This window comes from Pezoporus flaviventris, unplaced genomic scaffold (assembly GCF_033815535.1).
Source record: "Pezoporus flaviventris isolate CSIRO_AGI_PZ_B2104156 unplaced genomic scaffold, CSIRO_AGI_Pfla_v1 ptg000047l, whole genome shotgun sequence".
Taxonomy (NCBI): Eukaryota; Metazoa; Chordata; class Aves; order Psittaciformes; family Psittacidae; genus Pezoporus; species Pezoporus flaviventris.
In genome coordinates, this window is record NW_026892595.1 from 9,369,317 (window position 1) to 9,388,138 (window position 18,822).

Genomic DNA, 18,822 nt, shown 5'->3' on the forward strand with positions numbered 1-18,822 from the left:
GTGAAACAAGTAGGAACTTCTGCTGAAGTTGAATTCATTGTCTTCTACAGGGTCCTTGTTCAGCCAAATCAGCCAATTTCAAGATGAAGCTATTTTTTCAACAATGAATTTGCCACTGGATGGATTTGATTTCATGTATATTTCAGCTTACCCACAATGCTGAATGAATCTAGAATTTTTCATGCCATTAGCTATGGGTCTAAACCAACATGAATGTTTCTAGCTGCATGGGTAGACCAATGTTTATGAATAGAGTGTATTTATAAAAACATGTATAAACAGAGTAGTTTCATGTGCATGTACATGTATGTATTGTGTGTGCACAAATACTGCAAGTGCATAGGCTTATTTATAACAAAATATCTTTCTTGACTCAGCTTAAGATATATCTTTGTATGCTTCAGTTTCAGACCAGAAAAACCTCCAAAATATGTAGTATCTTATGAATATTATAAATACATACATATATATATATACACACTATTATAGTACATCTTATTCATTCCTAATAAATTCTTCCATTTCTTGCTGTCAGTTATGGATATACAGCATTAAAAACTTTACAGGCATAGAAATCAAAAGATAAAAGCTATAATGTATTAAAAAATTACCACCCTGGGCTCCTTCCATCCACGGGTATAAGACATACCTACAGTTTCAGAGCTTGGAGGGCTGAAAAGGATTAATGGTAGTACTCTCTCCTCTTTAAGATTTTAATAAGCAATTTAACATCTTGCTCTCTGGTTTTAACCTTGTAATTTCAAAAATAAACCCAATTTTAACTTAATCCCTGCAAACATGTAAGAAAAAGAAGTTGAAAACGCTTTTTTAAAGGACACTTATATTTCATCTGGGGAACAGACCAGAGGTCAGGAAGGAAGACAAAGAGCAAGCAGAAATACAGAATGCAACCCTTCAAATATCAGTGACAGAATGTTTTGAAACATGAATCTAACCTCTGGAGCCATCCAGAACGGGGTGCCCACGGAGGTGTTCCGACGGAGGCGAGTGCTTGTCAGCTGGGCAGACACACCTGGAAGAACGAAGGGAAGCCATAATCAGAGCAACTGCTATTTCCATCCAAGACAGCCCTTCTGAGTGTTGACATCCTTGTCTTCATGCTATGACTTCCTCTACAGGCAAATCTCAGATACATCTGTCTGTCTGAGTCCTCAAAAGTACTCAGCACTTCATCTGAAGTTCTCCACATCCTTCGTTTCCAGTGACTTGAGTAGGGCAGGGATTTAGCCCCAAATGATCACTTCATTAGTAATCTTATTTATATATTTTGACTGACTAATTACAATTTTCCTATATCCTGTTTTAGTAGAGCAGTAGAGGACTCTAGGGAAAAGAAAAAAATAAAGAGTTCTGTACCTTGCACATATTTATTTTTTTCTTTTAATGCTCAGTACTGATATTAGACCTCAGTTTCATTATCAATACATTTCAGGTTGAACACTATAAAAGATACTTATCCTCATCTCTTAGTGGCTCTGCCATAAAAAAGAAACAGTAAAACCTGAAAGATTCTTACAAAACCAGAAGTCTCTCCATGTTCAAAGCATACTCCCAAAGCAACAACAAATGCCTGGAAATCAGCTTTGTAACATGAGCTGTAGTTTAGAGGAATTAACTATTTCAGGCCAAGAGCTAGAATGTGAACTCTGCGGTATGAAGATTACTTACAGTTTTAAATTAAAAGACACTGAAATATTAGGAATTCAAGTGGGCTACAGTACACTTCTGACCAGCCTCCCATCAATTTCTTTCCTTACAAAACAAGTTTGTATTGGTTGGAAATATCTCTAGTGCATGCAAAGGAAAGAGCACAACACAGAGAAAAACAGCTAGCATGTCCTGGACTATTGTGGATTTATGAGTCAACTGTGAGGTCCACACATGGAGAAAAACTCCCACTCCACTAGCAAGTCCCAAACTGTTACGGATTTGAGTAACAGCCAACTGTGAGGTCCACCACAGGCATAGTCTAAAATGCCAATATCATGGATGGCAAGAGAGGTGCTGAGTTCTACACTTCTTCCAATGTCTAAGACAGACACAGAAGCTCACTTAATTTGCCTTCATATGCATATCTGCTTCCTCTTCAAAAAAGTAAAAAGACTGAGTTTCACTCTGTGAGTACCATTTCATTTTTCTGAAACCTATGAAGCTCCATGCAGCACCACCGGCCAGTTTCAGCCCTTTATTGTCTGGTTTGAACGTGGGTGAACATATCTTCCTGAAAATTCTGCTGATGTTTCTTAAAAGGAACAATTCACAGTAACTGCCCAGTGGAAATACTAACTACCTCTCTGTCGAGGCAGAATTGGATTGGTTTGGGTTTTTCAAAGTAGTGGTCAAGAAATCATGAAGCGCTTGATCTGTTTTTCACTCTAAAGCTATGTCTTCAGCTCTGATTGACAAAAAATATCTGCATTTGCCTGTCACAGAAATGTACATAACTGCTGAAAATAAGGCAGCAAGAAAGATCCTGCCTTGTGTTTGTTGTGAGACAAACACAACCATTGCTTTTATGGTTGCCTCCCTCTAGACTACTTCAGGCTTGAGAAAGTAAAATCTCTCTCTCCCTGCATGCAGAAAGACCAATACACAGTGTTTACACCATGGAAAGTAGGTCAGTCTTAGCACAAAGTCCATCAGTCCTACTTCAGCTCAGCTAAGCATGGCTTTGTTTTTGGCACCTCAAGGAGTTGTCTGAGGTCCAGCTTCCGGCTGGTTGTTTCGAGCTGTGGCTGTTCCAAGCCCACAGCAAAACACGTCATTCAGAAAGCAAGGAGTAAGCACACATCAACACACATCTGTCACCGTTGCAGAGATGCCAACAGACATCATTACGTGATCCTCGTTTTTGAAGGGAAAGGAAGCTACTCTTCCCTCTCTCTTTCTATGTGTTGTGGGAGTCCCCTGTGCTAAGGCCTTTTTTGTAGTCTTGGACAAGGAAACAGGATTCAGATCTGCAGGCAAAGAAATTTTTATGATTCCATTTTCAGATATTCTAAATAATCACGACTTTCTGTAGAGATACAGAACAAAATATGAAAGGAACATTAATCTGCACATTCTTTTCTGTCTGTGCACTGTTGGTTTTTTTTGTCTTTGAACTGTAATTATTAAACTGAAGGATTTTTTTTCCTCCTCCACCCTTTTTTACCTTAATAAAAAGCTGATTTAATTTAAATTGTTCACCACTACCTTCTTCAGGCTCTTGAGGTTTTTTGTGTGCTTTTTGTTTGTTTTGGGTTTTTATCCTTTTGCTCCTAGCAGTAAAGTGGCATTTCAGATTATGGAGCCTAGGTTTTATGACAAATGATATTTCCTCAGGCTTTTTCTGTGTATAGAGGAAATATGATGTAATTCCACACTTAGTAACATTTCTTCCAGCATTTCAGTAACCAGTCAAGCATGTAGCTGGCCAGCTTTTTTTAACTTGTGCATTTTCAAAAAAACCCATCTTGCTCCTTCCCCTTCCCCTTCACTATTGCTTTGCTGCCATATGAGTCAAATATTCTCCTAAGAAAATCTAAAAATATGTTATAAAAGAGCATTTTATCACACACAAATGGTAACTCTTATGAAAGTTAAAAGCTTAATGAATAACTGCATTAATAGTACCAATGGAGACCATACCCCAAGGAAAATATTGGTTTCCTCCTCTCTTTTTTTTTTTTTTTTTGGCATTAGGTTACTAATAAAACCTAGAAATTAGCAGATTTACACCATGACTATTATTCAAGCTTTTCATTGGAAAAACTGGCATATTGGAATAACATTGAAAGTAAAGCCACTTACTTCTGACCTTAGTACTCAGTAAAAGCAAAACAATGCAGAAATGAGCTCCCTATTATTAGGAAAGATTTGTCTCATAGTAGCATCCAATCTGAGCAGACACTGTTCTGATCTAAACTGGGAGGCTGTATAGCATCATTTTATGGTTATGTCCTGTGACAGAAGTATGCGCATTTTACTGGTTGATGCTAAAGGGGGAATGGTGAGCCCTAGCAAATTCTACTAAATTCACATTCAGCACACAGCAGGGAGACTGCATCAACAACGTGCTAGCCACTTGTCGTGGTTTAAACCCAGTCAGGTAACTCGTTCGCTCACTTCCCCCCCTTTCTTGCCCTCCCTCTGCTCTCGGAGGGACGGAGAGGAGAATCAGAAGAATGCAACTCCCACGGGTTGAGATAAGAACAGTTTAGTAACTAAGGTATAACACAAATCACTGCTGCTACCACCAATGATAATAATGATAAAGGAAATAACAAGGGAACAGAATACAACACCTCACCACCCGCTGACCGATAACTCGCCCCCCAAGCCCGACCAAGCTCCGACCGATACCTCCTCCAACCCTGCCGTCTCCCAGCCCTTCCGGCTAACTCCCAGTTACATCCTGGGCATGACGTGCTGTGGTATGGAATACCTCTTTGGTCAGTTTGGGTCAGGTGTCCTGTCTCTGCTTCCTCCCGGCTTCCCCTCCTCCCTGCCAGAGCATGAGGCTCACAAAGTCCTTGGCCAAACCAAAACATCTCTATCAGTTCTGTTCCCAGGCCGAAAGTCAAAACACAGCACTGCATCAGCTACCAAGAAGAAGAAACATGACTGCTACTGCTGAACCCAGGACATTATCCACCCCTTATTCCATACCATTCACGTCATGCTCAGTTCCCACATTTTCAATATACCATCACTCTTATCTTAGTGCATGGACCAGTCCCTATAAAGCTGCTGAGTCCATCTGGTCCATGATGGCAGGCTCCATCTCTTGTAACAGTCTTCCAGAGCAGGAGAGACTGTGTGCAGTGTTCACGCTCGTGAATAACCTGGGCAATAGTGTCCATTGTTAAGTCCACCCCTCGATCATGAGTCCATCTCTGTGTTGCATCTCTGCTCTGATGGCCTGAAGTGCCATGGGCCCACCAGGCTTAAAATAATTCACTGTCCCCTTAAGCAGTTTCTGCAGCTTGTTGCTGGGGACTCCATACAGCTGCCTTCCATCTCCGACGCTTCCAAAGCACTGGAGGGGCCCAGTGGACTAGATACTTGCCCATACTGTCACACACACCCTGCCACTCATGACTGTCCAGCCTTGGGGAAAACCTCTTGGTCCCCCTATATTGTCGTCTAACCCCAGACAAGACCCAAACCTGACTCTGCTTAACTTTTGAGATCAGACAAAATGGTTGTGGGTAGAACACAGTCTGTGTGTGTGCCAACATGCTGATCCCCATCACAATCAGCAGGCAGGTCCCAAGGATACCCAAAGGCCATTCGAAACCTTCAGAACTCTCAAACGATGCTGCTGTACTTGTCACTGGGGCTGGTGTAGCTGCTGTGCTTGCCGGCTCTCCCACCACCGGCTTCTCTTTTCCTGAGTCCAGCTCTTCCTCCTCTGCCTTGCTGGGAAATGCTGCGTGGTCTCCTGCATCCTCCTGGGGCTCGGCGGGCGGCTTCCGGGGCATGCTCTCGGCCGTCGCGGGGCTGGGCTCCTCCGCGGGGCTCGGCTCCTCCGCGGGGTTCGGCTCTTCCGCGGGGCTCGGCTCCTCCGCCGCCTTATCCCGCTGCTCGGCAGCCGCTTCCTTCTGCTCCTCGACCGCCCCGACCTCCTCCACCGGCAGCCGTCCCCTGGCGGCCTCCGGCCCCGCTCCCGCCGCCGCTTGGTCCCCGGGGCCGCTCTCCCGGGCCGCTTCAGCAGCCGCCGGCTCCCGGGACCGCTCCCCCTCAGTTCCCCGCAGCCTCACGAAGATGGAGAGTAGGGCGAGGGCCAGGGCGGTGAAGAGCAGCCGGACGGCCAGGTACAAGTCCACGGCCACGTCCGTCCTGCCCTGCTGCTGGAGCCCGCCCGTATTACAAGCCATTGCCATAAAGCACAGTGAGACAAGAACCTTAGCCCAGGTCCCACACTTGATAAACACTATCACAGCAAATACCGGCTCTAAGTAAGTTACAACGGTCTGAAGCTGTGAGATCAACAAGAACAACTCTGAGAGCCAATAAATCAGCATTGTGACGAGTGACTATTAATCCGGTCAGATCTGCCGTTATCTCAACCCTTCGTGCCCCACGTTGGGCGCCAAAAAGAACTGTCGTGGTTTAAACCCAGTCAGGTAACTCGTTCGCTCACTTCCCCCCCTTTCTTGCCCTCCCCCTGCTCTCGGAGGGACGGAGAGGAGAATCAAAAGAATGCAACTCCCACGGGTTGAGATAAGAACAGTTTAGTAACTAAGGTATAACACAAATCACTACTGCTACCACCAATGATAATAATGATAAAGGAAATAACAAGGGAAGAGAATACAACACCTCACCACCCGCTGACCGATAACTCGCCCCCCAAGCCCGACCAAGCTCCGACCGATACCTCCTCCAACCCTGCAGTCTCCCAGCCTTTCCGGCTAACTCCCAGTTACATCCTGGGCATGACGTGCTGTGGTATGGAATACCTCTTTGGTCAGTTTGGGTCAGGTGTCCTGTCTCTGCTTCCTCCCGGCTTTTCCTCCTCCCTGGCAGAGCATGAGGCTCACAAAGTCCTTGGCCAAACCAAAACATCTCTATCAGTTCTGTTCCCAGGCCGAAAGTCAAAACACAGCACTGCATCAGCTACCGAGAAGAAGAAACATGACTGCTACTGCTGAACCCAGGACACCACTGCCTTTATACATAAAAACACAGACCCTACCCCAAAAGGCTTACATTTTAGCTATTACATTCCTCTGGCTACCTCTTTCATAACCTTTCTTCATTTGTCCTTTCAGTGTCCACTTCCCAACCAAAACATCCTCTTTGTGACCTTCCTTGGATTAAGAACCTGCAACCCAACCATTCGTCAAGCTAGTCTCTGGACCAGAAACTGCTCCTGCTGTTAATCCTGCAGACCTAAACAGGCTGAAATGCTTTGAATTATTTCCCAATACTTTTTCATCTCCCAGAGAAACAGATGTAAAGCAGCACCAGCATCTTACACTGCATTCCCCATAAGCCTGCTAACAGATGCATTTTGGCATTCCTGTTCCATGTTTTTTGCTGCAAAAAGCGGCCTCTCCTTCTTTGCCTTTCTTACAGTGGTGTGAAGACGATCCCTCATAAATGACTCAACTTCATCTTTTTACTAGATCTGGAGACAACAGGTCCCAATGGTTTAAGGTTTTCCTTTAGTACCCTAAGCTTCACTTTGAGAAGAAGCCACCATTCTTGTCAGGAAGCAGAGAGGGAAGTAGCTACTTCCCATGGAACAATCGTAGTGGCATAACTCCTCTGTAATTGCTGTTATCCTTGACACTGTCTCATTTCTTTGTTTGCTTCTTTTGCGTTGTATTGGTGTAATGGGACGTATACAGACAGGATACCTTCAGACAGATCAGCTGAAATGCATACAAAATGCTAAAACCATAATACACATAATTCCGTCAAAATCCACAACAAAAGACAACAGAGAAAGAAGATTAAAACAAAGCAATTATGATAGTCCAAATGTCAACATCAAAACGCATCAGGTTTTAACTGTATTGCACTGATGGCAGCATCCCCACTAAGATTGTAAAGGGAGACCAGAATGCTGATCCCAGGTTTATTTACTTGGCATGGATAGAAAGCATAAAGGTATTAATAGAAAGTGTTACTAACAGGCCATAAGGATACATGTGTTTCAGAACATTTTTGAAACAATGTCAATACTCAGAATTTCTTACAGACAATCAACTGACCTCGAAACCAAGCTTTTAAACAAAATAGCACGATACTCTTTCTTTGGGTGAGCTTTTGGCACAAAAAGACGCATGAGAACTCAGTGATAAGGGCTCAAATATAGAACTAAAATAAGGTTCTGACCAATAAGATGGAAATAAAAATATAGGAAACAAAGTTGAAATGAGGAGCCAAAAAAAATTAAGAATTTTCAGGAGTATTTTATGTTGAAAGGTGTGTGTTACGTTATGTCATGTTATGATGAGGCATTGCTTCCTTGTCATAAATCCACACTGTCTACTAAAATCACTTTCTTGCCCTTCATATGTTTAGAAATGATTTTCAGGATTATTTGCTCCATCACCTTCCCAGGGATCAAAGTGGAAGTGGTTCTCCGAATCAAAGCCTGTGGTTCTCTGAATCCTCCTTCTTGCTCTTCTTGAAGATAAGAGTGACAATAGCTTCCTTCCAGTCCTTAGGAACGCACTCAGTCTCCAAGACCTTTCAAGGATTATCCAGAGTGGCCTTGCAATGACATGGGCCAGCTCCCTCAGCACTCCTGGGTGCATCACATCACGTCCCATGGACTTGTGTATGTCCAATTAATTTAAATTCTCCCTAACCTAATCCTCCGCTACCAAGGGTAATTTTGCCTTGGTTCAGACTTTCCCATTGGTCTCACAGATTTGGGATTACTGAAAGCAAGTATAACAACTAAAGACCATGGTAAAGAAGGCATTGAGTGCCTCTGCCTTTTATCACCACATCCCTGTCTTCATGTGTTATTTTTATGCATGTAGTGTAGTAATGATGAAAACTAAAGTATCCCACTCAGAAAAACATGCACCGCAGATGCAATTTTAAACATATCCCAAAAGTAACCAAGTGGTCCTTTACAACTTCAGGAAGATCAAAAGCTTGGTACACAAGAAGACCATGTATATGAGCTGCCTGGAAAATTAAAAATCCGTGGTGATTACTACAAGCCAAGAGGCATGGAGCAAGAGTGGGATAAAAAATTGAGTCTGTACTATGAAATATAGTGTGATATAAATGAAAACTAAGGGAATCAAAGTCCAGTGGCTTTCAGAGTAAACTCACCACAAAGATTAAAAGCAAAGAAAAGGCATTTTTAGGCATATAAGGAACAAAATGAAAATCCTAAATCAGATACAAAATCATTATAAGTTACATATGATAATAAAATTGCAAGCAGTGATTTAAAAAGAAAAAAGCAGAACGCTACATCTATGAGATACATAATCTTTTTTAAACAAAAGGTTCTAATGCAGCTTCTTTCTTTAAGAAACTTGAGAACTTTTTCATAATACAGGAGATTGTCAGGATATTGTGGCAGTGTACTCATGCTTCCCTTAGTCTATGATTCTGCCTGTACCCTTTCCATAGCCTTCAGCAGAGCAGGTGATCATGGGATGCCCTCCACATGCTCCTGACTATTCAGTGTGGCACCAGGCCAGTGATTTTAATCAAATCTCATGCTTCAGGGCTTCAGCTAGTTTCCTGAAAGGGACGCACAGGAACATTTGTTTTCCTGATGCACAATTGGCCAGATGTATTTAGATAGGAGAAGCAGTCTTCTCTGGAGCCTAAGGGATTTGTGCAGCTACACACAATCTGCTGAAGATGATCTTGGAGGTCTTTTCCAACCTGATACTACTTCTACAATATGAATACTCAAGTATGTTGGTGAGGAAAGTGCTCCTTTTTAGATCCTGCCTTCCTACATATGAGGTTTCAAACTAACTGACACTTTTGAGACCCAAAAAAGATTATTTTTTTTTGTGTATGAATGGGAAAACCCTGGCGATTTTTCTCTTTGTTACATGACATGGTGCTCCTGTTAAGATTATCTGGGTTACTGGCAACATCTGTGCTGATGGACAAAATGTTTAAAATACATAAGGATGGGAATACATCAGTACAAATGAATAATTGGGTTCAACTTTCAGGTAAAAATTAATGGATTTTAGTATACACAGATATGACTCATGAGAAAACCAAGAACAAGCCTTTGCTGGCCAGATAGGGGTATCTTCTCACTTCATGTGTCTCTGGCATATGACACCACCTTTCTGTGTCAAGCTTCTTTAATGTTTAAGCCATCAGTGACATCTTTATGTGCCTTAGAAGAAAACACTTGAAAGACCAAGTGTACAGCTTATCCTGGATACAGAATTTGGCCACATGATTTCTTTTTTTTTTCTGTTATTGAACAGCACAAAGGTTCTCATTCACACATGGCCCATAAAATAAGTTTTTAGGGAGTAAGCCTTCAACAAAGAATTAAGCATTCAACAATGAAAATGTTCCACAGCTCAAGCCAACGCAATCCATCTTATCCCTGCTATCCCTAGTTTGAAAAATTTGGAATTATTACTATGATTGGGTTCAAAGCAGTCTGACAAGCTGCTCATGAAGAAAGCTTTCTTCAAAGTCTCCTACTTCTGTTGGCTTCTGCCACAGTCCCTTAGTAAATGCTTTTTAGAAGCGACGTGTGAATGTGACACTATATGGTATGCAAAAATGTCAACACAATAATAGCCTGTTTTTGATCTGAATCAGTGAAGCATATAGCTTTATTACGATGCATGCTAGAATGACTAAGGCAAATACAAGCCTTGCTATGATTCATTGCTTGAAGAAAGCTAAGGGCAGAAAAAATTATTTTATTTTTAATACTTTCAAATGAAATTATTTTAATTAATTGTTTCATTTTTGCTGAATGATTCAGACAGCATTTTAGCTAATGCAGGGCAAGGAGAAAGAGACGCAACAGAATATTCTGACTACTCCAGAGTAAGTAATCTACAAGTCTGGAAAATTACTCAAGGTCATGTTGAGTTCCTCTTCAATGGTTTCTCCTCGCAGGACATGCGAGGCTGGGAACCATGATATATATTAAAAGGGACAGAGATTAAAATGTCCCTCCCAAAAATGTTCCAACAGTGCTCCAAACCTGGATCAGTCACAATTGTTTTCTCAACCCATTCACTGAGCACAAGGTGGTTCTAGACTCCCAATCTATTGCAGCCCAAACTGTACTGTGTGCATTTGCAGCACAGTCCTGTGAGCCTTCTCTCCCTCTGAAGTGCCAGATGCCACACAAGGCTTGCTAGATTGATCTGTAATCAGTTAATAAACTGCATCTATCAAGTCTGTTCACGGCAGGGAGAGTCCATAGCACTGTGTCACAGCAAGGGAACAGAGTTGTGGTTCCCTCTTCAGCCTCTGTCCCAAGATTTCAGAAACTTTCCCCACATGACCAGCAGAAAGCTCCTCATGCACCAGAAAATCAGGAGAGGTGAGCAATTACACAGTGGAACTATTAAGATGCAGTCCTACTATGGACTCCTTAATTACTTTGAGATTGTCCCTATATTTTGGACATGCTCTATAGTGTAACTGATTTTACTACTCTTGCTTTGTCATTATAGCAGCTGCTGGCACATCAATACTTCAAAAACTCTACTGCTTAGTACAGTCACAGAATACTAAGTATTTTGACCTGTATTTCTCTATGGGAATAGACATGAATAGAATGCAATAAAACATAACAAAAACATCCATGCATCTGAACTTACGTTGATCGATTGCTACTGATCACTACTAGTAGTAAAGCATCACATAATTTGTAAGGAAGAGAAATGTAGGCAAAATTATTAAACACTCTTTCTAGGAGAAAAAAAAACCAAGAAAATTATTTTATGAACTCAACTGAATCATGAAATGAACTTAATATTTTTACTTGTTATCATCTGAATGAAATTATGCATGCATTTTAAAGTAAAAATAGAGTTAATATAAAAATATACTACCAAAAAGAGTGCCATACAATTGGCTTGTTTTAACAAATTACAATTTGCAATTATAAGGCTATCCAGAACTGCCAGCATTAACATTGCCTTAACTTTGGATGACTTCAAGTAGCTTTAAAAGAAGAAAGATAATTCTCTCCGTAACAAAATAATAACCCTATTATATTCCAAACACAAAAGCTAACTTCTGTCTACCTGCAGTTTTCCAAGTACAAGGAAGAAACAGTTCAAGTATTGAACAAAGTAATGTCAGTTTTCAGTATGTCTAAATAGAGCAATACAGTATTCCCTCCCCCAGTTCATATTAAATGTCTAGTTGACTCAGGCCACTATACATTCACGATAAAACTGTGCTAGCTACATGCAAAGTGTGATATCTGAAACTGCTTTTGGAATGCCAAGACAATATTCACATGCAACTTTTACATCAAATATTTGATGTAAAACAAAAAGCAGAAAAAATGCAAACTGAGCATGGTTGAAGTACAAAAATCACCTTACCTTCACTATATATTCCATTAATGTTACAATACATGTTTTACTTATGCAATCTCTTTATCCACAGTATTAAAGGAACCCTTGAAAAGGTATCCACAGTATTAAAGGAACCCAGTATTCCACTAACTACATGCAGAACAGCTTGTAATTTTCCACCATCTGCCAGCACCAGTGAGATTGCATTACCTTCTTTCCATATCTTCCACTGGAACCTGCTTTACCTACAAACCCCCCCTCGATCTTTCCTATGTATTTCTTACTCAGAGACTAATGATGAAGAGTTTTAAATACCATTAATGAAGAAGAAACTAAAAATAGAGAGTGCCAGTCCTTTTCAATATCCCCTTTTCCACAGTGGTAGTCATAGGCAAACCTGGGGGAATAATGGGAACTCTTGTGGTTAAACATTGGCTTGAATTCCAAAGATTTAATGAGTCCTCCAACTTTTTATTTTCATTATGGGAACTCGAGTATTTCTAGTATCCATTTAGATGTCTGGCTTCTTGAATATTTCTAACATCTACTGAGATGTTGAGATGTCTGTCTTGGTTTTTATTTTTCCTATGACTTTTCTTGGTAATAATGTCAACAGTCTAATTACATGTGGCAAGAAAGCATGTTTTAATTAGATGCATAGAAGGACAAGGCCTTCAGCAAGGCACAATACTGCTGGAAAGCTATGCATTTGCCTATGTGATGGAGTACAATCTATACTTACATTTTTTTGTGGGCATTTCCAAGACAACAGCTGCTCATCATATTTCTAGTCTGTGGCAGCAGGCTTCAGCAGTCCCTTAAGAAGTATGAGCTACCTGTACCCTTGTTCAAGACTGTCAGCCTACAAGATTAAGCCTCGGAAACACAGCTGAAGAGGAATTTTCCATCAGCATTACACTCTCCTGTTTTTAGCTAAAAGAATGACTTGCAACATAACTCTAGATGTTTCAGAACTTTTAGTGGAAAAGTGGTTCTTCCCTCCATGAGTTCCCCACATGCAAGTGTGAAAAGCTCTGGGCTTTAAGCTCTCAGACTCACTGCAGTGGCAGGGGATTTCAGAAACACGTCAAATCTTTCAAAATGAAATGTCACTTGGACTTTTTCAGACCAAAGTTAAAATAATAAAAATAATAATACAGCTAAGATACTCCCCTTTTAAAACAGCATGTTATTTGACATCTCAGAATTTCCAAATGGGAATTGCGTCTTAGACTAATATTGTTTAATACACAAAAGGCCCTGTGCAGCATCCTGATTTCAAGAAAAAAAATTGAATTGAGAGGGACTATTAAAAGAAGCAAATATTTGTCAGCATAAGCAGATGTTATACACTTGGCTCCCCATGAAATCGGTTACACACTGTAAGATGCAGATGAATATATGAATTTTTATTACAGATGAGGTGTGCTATGCATGCAAGTGACTTCAGGCCAATTTTTTAACTGATGAAACAAGGTCAGACACTGAAAGGTATTTTGGCAGTAAAAGCTGCAGATTAATTTGTCACAAGACTTTCAATAGGTACCTAGCATTAAATTAATTTGGATTTACATGCTAGAAGTTTTTGAAAATTTTAGTAGGTGTTTTTCTGCACTTTTAGTGGTAAAATTTCTTTTCAATCTGGCTCTTTAACATCAATCCACAGTATTCAACCAGACTGCTGAGAAACAGATGTAATAGACTTTCTTCCCAGAACGCTAATAAGCAATTGTGAATATAATTAAGAATATTTATAAAATGGGAATTTAGTTCACACTTTTCTTCCTCCAAACCTTTTTATACAATATATTATACAGCTGTCTCACTTTAAAGTGCTGCAGGGAATTTACTTTAATGTAAATCTATATTTTTCCATCAAATCTCTATACTATACTGAAAACATAGCAGCTACACTTGAATATAGTGCAGCTATTTATTATTTGTATTGATGTGGTAGAGGATGCTCCTTGCTTAGAGCATAATTGCTGCAATTCCCAGGCGTACCATCCTTCCCCAAAGATTTTCTACCAGAAAAACAGCTAATTCCCACAAATGTTGAGGTAGCAAAACAGCCTTCAGTCAGTGTTCTCCCATAAGGAAAATACAAACTTTTAATGTATCTAGAAGTTAAAAGAATTCAGGGACTGAATCTGTCATCATGGGATGCTTAGAGTAGATCCCCTTGGTTGCTACTCATTATCTGTAGTAAAAAAAAGATTGATTTTGTTTATCTTTGCCAATTTAAGATATCATACTGGATGGATGTGAGGAGAGAGGATGCTTCCCTTGTAACAGCATTTCAAACTTCTTGTGGCTTGGACAGTTTAGACTAAAACTTCTATCTGGCAATACCTTTATAAGTAATTGAGATCCAGACGCATTGGTGTGGAGACGTTATAAACTCATTTACTTGATTTCATCATTAATGTTAACAGGGATTGAGTGTTTCTTAGATACGAGAATATTACTGGGGTAATTAAGCAATATTAAAGCAGGATTTTAAGGGAATGCAAAAATTTCACTCTTCAAACCAATCTGTGTGAGGCGCTGCCACAGTATTCTTTCAAAGTCCTTCTCATCTTTTTAGCTATCAGTACCTCTATGAAGGGCAAACAGTTCAGACTTTTAGCCTGAATTTTGGGAAAGCTTTTCCACACACTTCCTCAGCTACCTCAAGCAGATCAGTCTCTCAAAGTTTCAGATCCCCAACTGTTAACTGGGAATTATAGTAATTTACCTCCTCATAAGAGTGTTGTGAAGGTCATCCATTACATTACATTACATTACATAGACTGTAATGTGTCCAGAAACTATGGCCACAGCATACACAAATACCTATGACACAACAACAGTAAGGCAACGTGTATAAACTGTGTCACAAAATGAAGCTTCTAGAAAGCCAGTACTGCTATGCAGGAAAGGACTCGGAACTGTGGTACTCTATACCATCAAGTTCAAAGAGAACAGAAAGAACAAAGGAAAGTAAAGCTATTTTCAAAGGTGATTTAATTCACTGAAAGTTAACTGTTCTTTCATTTACCACTCTTAAAAAGTTCCTAACTGTACTTTAATTTAAATAAAAAAGACAAAAAAAGAAGACACAAGTGCAAACTGTATTACCACACAACACATACAGACAGAGGATAGGTCTTTTTCTAGTATTGTGCTCCATAAGACACTTCACAGATCCATCTTTCAGATACATGTTTTATGCACCTGTTTACATGAAAATCACCATAAAGAGTATCAGGAGAGGAGAACAAAGGGCTCTTCAGGAACACCTCATCATCAACCAGCTTGCAGGAGAATGGCACAGACAAAATTATCTTGGGAATGGCTCACTTCCTTTGTCAAGTGTGTTTGGTGGCTGAAGAGGTCCTCAATCCACTGCCTCTGCTCCCCTCCCCACAACAGAAAAGTTGTGTGCATGCTAGAAAGGCCAGGGTGGTTATTTGGGTTGGTTCTGTTTGTTTGTTTGCTTGGCCCCACATAATAATTGGTTCAACATAAACAAAAAAAAATTTGTTCCACTGAATATTTACTGGAAGAAAATGGGATTGTGCCTGCATGTCTATCTCATTCTGCAGACTGCAGATGTACAGGCTTATATATTAAAAGATGCCTATGAGTTTCAGTCCCTGATCCAATAAATGTTTATGTACAACACTCTATAGTAGTGCCAACATGAGAGATTTTGATCAACTCACATTTCTGACTTAAAAATACTCTTGGAATCTGATTAATGTGGGTTTAAATCCTCTTAAGTAGAAGACACAAATCTTACAAATCTCAGCTGAATACCTTAAACGTCAGCCTGAAGAGTGAATGGTATGTCTTCCATGATCATTTTGTGAAGACTGTAATGTTTTCCTATTTAACTACTCATTATTGGCTTCATATTGTGCTTTGTTTTTTTTGTGTTTTTTTTTTTTTTTTGTTCGGTTTGGTGTGGGGGGGGGGTGTGTGAAAAAAGCCAGGGAAAATTCTTTCTATCTCTTCCTAAGTTAAGGTGCAGTTTCTATATTCCTTTAAGATGAAGGACTGCAGATAGTACAGGTGCCTCCTTGACCCACGTAAGTGCGTGTGTATGTTTGTTTCTTGTGCATATTCTCATCTGTGCTTTGGAATCACAATTTTCCCCATAAGATTTTAAGGTTATTTTTCAATTACAGCCTTAGCCGCAGACTGCAGTAACTGGGGAATAAAGAATTCAGGTCCTCATTCCTACATTTTGTATGTTTTGACATCTGCATAAGTGAGTTAATTTTCAGAAACATTGATCCTCCATGGCTCTAACTGCCTTCAGCACCTTAAAAAAAATAGTATACACAATACATTAAAAACCTGTGAGAAAAAATATTGATTTTGCCTCACATTAAACTTCCAGACTATCAGAAAATACTAGGAAGTGTACAGAAGATAATTTAGGAAGTCTGAAGGCTTTTCAATAGAACATTCTATCTGATGAATAAAATAGTGAACATAAACACATGAATCTTCAGAATAAGTAACCCTAATAATTGTGGGGATTTTAAATGTGAAGTAATGAGAGTTACATAAATACAGTCTACTGGCAGGAAGACACTACAGCAATGGGAGTTAAAATCCCATGATAAATTGCTATGTATCAACTGAATAAATCTTATTAAAAAAAAATTGGAGGGTAAAGGAAAATTTTCAGATTTTCCATCTTCTGAATGGAATCATAGTTACAATTGTCTGCTATGCTGTGAAGTAGTTACCAAGAAATTGAATTTAAACATTAGAAGACAGTGTGCTACCAGGGATAACAGCTCATAATAATGAGCATTGCTATTTTTTACACACACACACACACACACACACACACACACACCCCCTTATATGGAACAGCAGTCAATACACTTTTAAGGCAAATCACTGTAGTATGGCTGATAAGTAACAGGTTGCATCCACTTACCTGCATGTCTGCTTTTCCCTTTTGGTGGTGAAACCAGATGATAACATTCAAAAATCACTTTAGGCCTAACAGACTTGATCACATCCTTTTCACTTCATGCCAGTTCTTAGGTATAGACTTGCCAAAAATAATCTGTTACTTTTCCAGACTTTGGAAAATGGGGATTACCTATGTAATATCTCCCCCTCTACTGCTTTCTTGCAATATCTCTTGTTTTGTTTCAAATCACACTAATGAAGTATATGTGACTGAGGTGAAGCTCATATATTCTTCACAAGATCTAGTAAGTTCTAAGTCTTCTTATATATAACAGGAAGCTTTTCCCTATCAGCTTCTTATTTCACTGAAACAGCCCATGGTCCTGAAGGAACTAAGTACCAACCTCATTTGAACTCTACTAACTAACTTTGCCATTTCACTCACTGTGTCTGCCCCAAAGCACTTGGCACTTACTCCCACCAAATTATACCTTCTATTTGTTAGCCATGCTATCAAAACAGCATTACCAAAATTGCTGGAAACCCCAAAGTTGTAAAAACACAAATTCTCTGAATATTTTATTTCTATCAAGTTAGAAAAAAACTTTGGTTATCCAAGCAATTTTTAACAAAGAACTCAAAAACTTATTAAAAACATAATTAATCTTTTCTGATTTATTTTATTTTCCATACTTCAGATGTACAACATTAGTTGTATATATAAGTAAAAATAACTTACCAAAATCCACAAGCTTGACTCCTCCTTCAGTGGTCAAAAGGATATTATTTCCCTTAATATCACGGTGGATAGTTTTGTTTTCATGCAAATGCTGAAGTCCCTGAAAGATGAGATGTAAACATGAACTTTCTACTAGCACTTCTGTCCTCTAGACTACAAAACAGAAACAAAAAAGTAGCAGAGAAGTGTGGAAAACCATAAAGCAGATTTGTTTTTTTTTTAATCCAAAACCACGGAGATGTCATTCTTGCTGGAAAAAAAAAACAAACCAAACACTTAGCACAACCTAAGAAATAGATGTTTTTTAATTAGTCCATTTTATGTCAAGTAGAAATTTCAAGATGAAAGCAGAAAAAAAGCACTATAACTCTACATTCTATATGACACCTTTAGAGTATAAACTCAAAGAAAACTGCCAGGGCCTAAATTCCACTGCAGAATATCAAATTCTGGTTAAAAGAAAATGAAAAATAATGACACTTGATCTTGAACAGCAACAAAAAAAGAAAAAAAAAGGATTCTTGTAGTAGTGTTTGAATTCACTCAATCTGTTGATCATCTTACTATAATATTTCAGATACAGACATAAGAAAATGAACAGTATTTGGGGCGTATTTCTGCTATTTCTCAAAAGCAAAGCAATTCTGATGCAGAACTGTGTTTACTGAGGAAATTAAGCAATAGTCAGAAATAAATTTTCATTCTCTTAATAATGAAACATAGTAATTCTTCTTCACCTGAAGACATGATCTTCATTCATTTAAAGAAAAAAATACGAGCTGAATACTGACAGTCCTTTCACTGAGAGCTTATCTTACCATCAGAGCTTCATGTAGAATGTAAGCAATTATAAGTTCATTCATCCTTTCGCCTCTCTTCAGAAATCCTTTCACAAGATCAGTCACGGATCCTCCATTGCACAGCTACAAAATATGAGGGAAACAGAAGAAGGAATTAAGAATGTTGGAGTAGCCACCTGGTTGTAGTTTTCAGTGGGGTTTGTATTTGTAGCCAAATGAGCTCCTATGAAACTGGCAAACTACAAACTGTCCTCATGTCTACCATTTGTACAAACAACATACACAGCAACTTTTGCCATTTTTTTCCCACTATTTTCTACATTTAATTATTCTTGCCCAAATACAAGTA

General features: G+C 39.4%; 1 protein-coding gene across 3 annotated transcripts in view; it reads right to left on the minus strand.

Annotated features, from left to right (window-relative positions):
• The window catches only part of MYO3A (myosin IIIA), a 117,966-nt gene that overhangs the window by 67,132 nt on the left and 32,012 nt on the right, over positions 1-18,822 (minus strand). For all 3 annotated transcript variants that reach the window (XM_061468223.1, XM_061468225.1, XM_061468224.1), the window contains 3 exons: positions 18,492-18,596; positions 17,674-17,773; positions 957-1,033 (listed from right to left, as the gene is read on the minus strand). In XM_061468223.1, coding sequence (XP_061324207.1) covers positions 957-1,033; positions 17,674-17,773; positions 18,492-18,596 — 282 coding nt within the window. The remainder of the gene's footprint in view (positions 1-956; positions 1,034-17,673; positions 17,774-18,491; positions 18,597-18,822) is intronic.